Source organism: Coregonus lavaretus (assembly GCF_964263955.1).
Source record: "Coregonus lavaretus genome assembly, chromosome: 19".
Classification (NCBI taxonomy): Eukaryota; Metazoa; Chordata; class Actinopteri; order Salmoniformes; family Salmonidae; genus Coregonus; species Coregonus lavaretus.
The window spans coordinates 14,891,365-14,898,472 of NC_140006.1; the positions used below are offsets into that span (position 1 = coordinate 14,891,365).

General features: G+C 46.6%; 1 protein-coding gene across 1 annotated transcript in view; it reads right to left on the bottom strand.

The window, feature by feature from the left end:
- Positions 1 to 6,425, bottom strand: part of LOC311146665 (uncharacterized protein) — a 46,886-nt gene extending 40,461 nt beyond the window's left edge. The window contains exons 1-2 of the mRNA XM_084183196.1: positions 6,394 to 6,425; positions 6,120 to 6,176 (exon numbers count right to left, since the gene is read on the bottom strand). Coding sequence (XP_084039322.1) covers positions 6,120 to 6,176; positions 6,394 to 6,396 — 60 coding nt within the window. The 5' untranslated portion in view covers positions 6,397 to 6,425. The remainder of the gene's footprint in view (positions 1 to 6,119; positions 6,177 to 6,393) is intronic.
- Between the last annotated feature and the right edge of the window lie 683 nt (positions 6,426 to 7,108).

Consider the following 7,108-nt stretch of genomic DNA (forward strand, 5'->3'; position numbering starts at 1 on the left):
TAGTTTCTGAGGTGGAAGTTTTGGTGAGGGAGGCCCTGCTCTCTCCTCTCCCAGATGTTTAGCTCATTTCATTCCGATCTCCTCTGCATTATTGTAGCCATTTGCTACAGCCTGTCAACTATGCCTCTGCCTATCCCTGTTCTCTCCTCTCTGCACAGGCTACACAAACGCCTCACACCGCGTGGCTGCTGCCTCTCTAACCTGGTGGTCCCTGCACGCACCCCACACCTGGAGTTCCAGGTCTCAGGCAGCCTCTGGAACTGCCGTTCTGCTGCCAACAAAGCTGACTTCATCCCAGCCTATGCTAACCTCCAGTCCCTCGACTTCCTGGCGCTGACGGAAACATGGATTACCACTGAAAACACTGCTACTCCTACTGCTCTCTCCTCGTCTGACCATGTGTTCTCGCATACCCCGAGAGCATCTGGTCAGAGGGGTGGTGGCACAGGAATCCTCATCTCTCCCAAGTGGACATTCTCAATTTTTCCCCTAACCCATCTGTCTATCTCCTCATTTGAATTCCATGCTGTCACAGTCACTAGCCCATTTAAGCTTAATATCCTTGTCATCTATCGCCCTCCAGGTTCCCTTGGAGAGTTCATCAATGAGCTTGACGCCTTGATAAGTTCCTTTCCTGAGGATGGCTCACCCCTCACAGTTTTGGGGGATTTCAACCTCCCTACGTCCACATTTGACTCATTTCTCTCTGCCTCCTTCTTTCCACTCCTCTCCTCTTTTGACCTCACCCTCTCACCGTCCCCCCCTACTCACAAGGCAGGCAATACGCTTGACCTCATCTTTACTAGATGCTGCTCTTCTACTAATCTCACTGCAACTCCCCTCCATGTCTCCGACCACTACTTTGTTTCCTTTTCTCTCTCGCTCTCCTCCAACACTACTCACTCTGCCCCTACACAGATGGTAATGCGCCGCCGCAACCTTCGCTCTCTCTATCCCACTACTCTCTCCTCTTCCATCCTATCATCTCTTCCCTCTGCTCAATCCTTCTCCCTCCAATCTCCTGATTCTGCCTCCTCAACCCTCCTCTCCTCCCTTTCTGCATCCTTTGACTCTCTGTGTCCCCTATCCTCCCGGCCGGCTCGGTCCTCCCCTCCAGCTCCGTGGCTTGATGACTCATTGCGAGCTCACAGAACAGAGCTCCGGGCAGCGGAGCGGAAATGGAAGAAAACTAAACTCCCTGCCGACCTGGCATCTTTTCACTCCCTCCTCTCTACATTTTCTTCATCTGTTTCTGCTGCTAAGGCCACTTTCTACCACTCTAAATTCCAAGCATCTGCCTCTAACCCTAGGAAGCTCTTTGCCACATTTTCCTCCCTGCTGAATCCCCCCCCCCCCCCCCCCCCTCTCTCTGTGGATGACTTCGTCAACCACTTTGAAAAGAAGGTTGACGACATCCGATCCTCGTTTGTTAAGTCTAATGACACTGCTGGTCCTACTCACACTGCCCTACCCTATGCTTTGACTTCTTTCTCCCCTCTCTCTCCAGATAAAATCCTGCGACTTGTGACTGCAGGCCGCCCAACAACCTGCCCGCTTGACCCCATCCCCTCCTCTCTTCTCCAGACCATCTCCGGTGACCTTCTCCCCTACCTCACCTCGCTGATCAACTCATCCTTGACCGCTGGCCATGTCCCTTCCGTCTTCAAGAGAGCGAGAGTTGCACCCCTTCTCAAAAAACCAACACTCGATTCCACTGATGTCAACAACTACAGACCAGTATCCCTTCTTTCTTTTCTTTCCAAAACTATTGAGCGTGCCGTCTTTAGCCAACTCTCTTGCTATCTCTCTCAGAATGACCTTCTTGATCCAAACCAGTCAGGTTTCAGGACTGGTCATTCAACTGAGACTGCTCTTCTCTGTGTCACGGAGGCTCTCCGCACTGCTAAAGCTAACTCTCTCTCCTCTGCTCTTGTCCTTCTAGATCTGTCTGCTGCCTTTGATACTGTGAACCATCAGATCCTCCTCTCCACCCTCTCCGAGCTGGGCATCTCCGGCGCGGCTCACTCCTGGATTGCGTCCTACCTGACCGGTCGCTCCTACCAAGTGGCCTGGCGAGAAGCTGTCTCCGCACCACATGCACTCACCACTGGTGTCCCCCAGGGCTCAGTTCTAGGCCCTCTCCTATTCTCCCTATACACCAAGTCACTTGGCTCTGTCATATCCTCACATGGCCTCTCCTATCATTGCTACGCTGACGATACACAACTAATCTTCTCCTTTCCCCCTTCTGATAACCAGGTGGCGAATCGCATCTCTGCATGTCTGGCAGACATATCAGTATGGATGACGGATCACCACCTCAAGCTGAACCCTGGCAAGACGGAGCTGCTCTTCCTCCCGGGGAAGGACTGCCCGTTCCATGATCTCGCCATCACGGTTGACAACTCCGTTGTGTCCTCCTCCCAGAGTGCGAAGAGCCTTGACATGACCCTGGACAACACCCTGTCGTTCTCCGCTAACATCAAGGCGGTGACCCGATCCTGCAGGTTCATGCTCTACAACATTCAGAGAGTACGACCCTGCCTTACACAGGAAGCGGCACAGGTCCTAATCCAGGCACTTGTCATCTCCCGTCTGGATTACTGCAACTCGCTGTTGGCTGGCCTCCCTGCCTGTGCCATTAAACCCCTACAACTCATCCAGAATGCCGCAGCCCGTCTGGTGTTCAACCTTCCCAAGTTCTCTCACGTCACCCCCCTCCTCCGCACACTCCACTGGCTTCCAGTTGAAGCTCGCATCCGTTACAAGACCATGGTGCTTGCCTATGGAGCAGTGAGGGGAACGTTACCTCCGTACCTTCGGGCTCTGATCAGTCCCTACACCCAAACGAGGGCATTGCGTTCATCCACCTCTGGCCTGCTGGCTCCCCTTCCTCTGCGGAAGCATAGTTCCCGCTCAGCCCAGTCAAAACTGTTCGCTGCTCTGGCACCCCAATGGTGGAACAAGCTCCCTCACGACGCCAGGACAGCGGAGTCACTCACCACCTTCCGGAGACATTTGAAACCCCACCTCTTTAAGGAATACCTGGGATAGGATAAAGTAATCCTTCTAACCCCCCCCCCCCCCCCCCCCCCAAAAAAAAAAAGTGTAAATTGGTTTTCCCACTGGCTATAGGGTGAATGCACCAATTTGTAAGTCGCTCTGGATAAGAGCGTCTGCTAAATGACGCAAATGTGCCCTTGAGCAAGGCACTTAACCCTAATTGCTCCTGTAAGTCGCTCTGGATAAGAGCGTCTGCTAAATGACTAAAATGTAAATGTAAAATGTGAAGTTGTCCTGTCCCCTTAGCAGAAAAACACCCCCAAAGCATAATGTTTCCACCTCCATGGTTGACGGTGGGGATGGTGTTCTTGGGGTCATAGGCAGCATTCCTCGTCCTCCAAACACAGCGAGTTGAGTTGATGCTAAAGAGCTCGATTTTGGTCTCATCTGACCACAACACTTTCACCCAGTTCTCCTCTGAATCATTCAGATGTTCATTGGCAAACTTCAGACGGCCCTGTATATGTGCTTTCTTGAGCAGGGGGACCTTGCGGGCGCTGCAGGATTTCTATCCTTCACGGCGTAGTGTGTTACCAATTGTTTTCTTGGTGACTATGGTCCCAGCTGCCTTGAGATCATTGACAAGATCCTCCCGTGTAGTTCTGGGCTGATTCCTCACCCTTCTCATGATCATTGCAACTCCACGAGGTGAGATCTTGCATGGAGCCCCAGGCCGAGGGAGATTGACAGTTATTTTGTGTTTCTTCCATTTGCGAATAATCGCACCAACTGTTGTCACCTTCTCACCAAGCTGCTTGGCGATGGTCTTGTAGCCCATTCCAGCCTTGTGTAGGTCTACAATCTTGTCCCTGACATCCTTGGAGAGCTCTTTGGTCTTGGCCATGGTGGAGAGTTTGGAATCTGATTGATTGATTGCTTCTGTTGACAGGTGTCTTTTATATAGGTAACAAACTGAGATTAGGAGCACTCCCTTTAAGAGTGTGCTCCTAATCTCAGCTCGTTACCTGTATAAAAGACACCTGGAGGCCAGAAATCTTTCTGATTGAGAGGGGGTCAAATACTTATTTCCCTCATTAAAATGCAAATCAATTTATAAAAATTTTGACATGCGTTTTTCTGTATTTTGTTGTTGTTATTCTGTCTCTCACTGTTCAAATAAACCTACCATTAAAATTATAGACTGATCATTTCTTTGTCAGTGGGCAAACATACATCTGTAAAATACCATATTTGGAGGAGGATTTGTTTTTTGGGTAGAAGTATTACATTTTACAGATGTTGGAATATGTCTCTTGAGATCAAATACTTTTTTCCCTCACTGTATATTTATATATATATATATATATATATATATATATATATATATATATATATATATATATATATATATATTTTTTTTTTTTTTTTTTTCTCTCCGTATGTCTGCCTGACTGCCAGATTGCTGAGGGGCAACATATTCAATGTACTTGTAGGCTAAGTCTAACTTAGTGAAGACCTTAGGTAATGGTTAGTCATGTTTTGTCTCTGTCTTTACAGTTCCTCAAACATGTCAATGACCTGATGCATGGCCTCTACAGCAATGCTTGGCCACACACTCAGTTACCAGTGACCTATTCTGCCACTTCTTAGGGAAAGGAGAGAGCAGCACCACTACTCCTTAAATCCATAGTCATTGACAGTGTTTTTTTGTGCAATATTGTGTTTTTTTCTGTTTGATACTCTGATCTTCAATGTGTATTAATTCCTACTAACCAGCTTTGTAAGAGCTACGTTTTTACTAGCTATGCTGAGGATCACTAATGTTTTTTCTCTGCATCAGGTCTCACTGAGACTGGATTTCCCAAGAGACATGCTATTCAGCTGCCCATGATTGCCTGATCTTACGCTCTAAAAAAAAAAGGAGAACCCTTTGAAGAACCCTTTTTGGTTCCATGTAGAACCCTTTCCACAGAAAGTTCAACATGGAACCCAAAAGGGTTCTCCTATGGGGACAGCTTTAGAACCCTTTTGGAACCCTTTTATATAAGAGTGTAGTGTAAGTAGATCCAATTGAAATAGCACCGCTTCTAATAATATACGTTTGTAAAGCAAATAAAATCCTATTTTAACTCGCCTTTTTTTTTTTTTCAGGTGCAAAACCCTTGTGTCTTGATTCAACAGACACCTCCCTTGGTAAGTCATGTAAAATGTATCCCATTTCTCTCTAGCTCATTCTCCCTTTCGCTCACTCAAACTCACACACGTGCAGTTGAAGAGAAGAGGAAGAGATTTTCCAATTACACCCATTTCTGACAATGTTTGTTGCAGGAATGATATGACAGACACATAACTTTTGAAAAATATTATATTTTGTCGCTTTATTGCCTCTTTACCTTTTCTTTTTCAAATGATACTTCAGGCCCTTTATATATTTCCCCAGAGTCAGACTAGGGTTAGCGCAATGACTGGAAGTCTATGGGTGTAAGGTTCTGTATTTATTTTCTTAGTCAACCTTGTGTTCTTGAACGTAGCCTTGTTTCTTTGTGTTCTTGAACGTAGCCCTGTCTTTCATTTTTGTTCATTGATTTCACCTGTGTTACTCACCTGGTCTCATCAGCTCCTTATTTAGTTCAGTTCATTCTGTTTGTGCCTTGTGAGGTATTGTTCGTTTTTACTCTACTAAGCCTTTTCCTAGCTCGTTTGTGAGACCCAGTTATAGTCTTCAGTCCTAGTTTTGATTCACCTGCCTGTTTGCGTATGACCATTGCCTGCCTGTGACCACGATTCCTGCCTTCTGCGAAGGCGAAATAAACACCTACCGCGCTCTGCGCGTGAATCAACACCTTTTTCTCCTTGAAAATCAGAATTATGACCAGCTGAAAAAAATCTAATTTAAATTCAACCAGTTTGCAACCAGAATAATAATAATACGTCATAATTCAATCAGGTTTTGCCAACTGGGAAGGGTAGGCTACACACCTTAACAGTACATTATTGGTCTAGGTAGCCTATGTGCATTCATTCAGAGGATTGGTCCTGGCTCTTGGATTAAAGAAAACAGATGTAGTCTACTCAGATTAGAATATAATTATATTATTCAACAGTGCAAGTCTCACCATAACTTCTCCCTCACACTCCAAATCCACCATGGCATCATATTGCCGTTTCTGATCCTGTCAAGACAAATGTTAACCAATGTCAGGCTATCTCCCATAACACAAGAGCAATTTACCATCAGTTTACAATTTACAGCATTGTATTTCCCCTAACCAATAATACATCTCGGCTGACACTACAGATCAAAACATCACTTAAATGTATAACCATAATAGTTCCAATATTCACAATGACATGAATCGCTTCGAGCAAGAACAGCGCTCCGCCGCTTACCATTACGACTGCCTGCGGTGGTTGTTTGTCTGTGAACTAGTGGCAATATACGATTTGCCAGCCTAGCCTGTTGTTGCTGAAAGGGAGGGTGTGCGGAATAGTTTATTTGTCTGGACTTGATTCTTTGAAAAGTCTAAACGGGATCCTTGGGACGTCCAAACTCTGACGTCACCCCTATGCCCAGTAGGCTACAAAATACAGCACAAACAGCACAGGTCGTATGGTGGTCAGAAAAATACACTATATATACAAAAGTATGTGGACACGCCATCAAATTAGTGGATTCGGCTATTTCAGCCACACCTGTTGCTGACAGGTGTATAAAATCGAGCACACAGCCATGCAATCTCCATTGACAAACATTGGCAGTAGAATGGCCTTACTGAAGAGCTCAGTGACTTTCAACGTGGCACCGTCATAGGATGCCACCTTTCCAACAAGTCAGTTCGTCAAATTTCTGCCCTGCTAGATCTACCCCGGTCAACTGTCAGTGCTGTTATTGTGAAGTGGAAACGTCTAGGAGCAACAACGGCTTAGCCGCGAAGTGGTAGGCCACACAAGCTCACAGAACGGGACATCCGAGTGCCGAAGCGTGTAGCGCGTAAAAATCGTCTGTCCTCGGTTGCAACACTCACTACTGAGTTTCAAACTGCATCTGGAAGCAAAGTCAGCACAATAACTGTTCGTTGAGAGCTTCATTAAATGGGTTTCCATG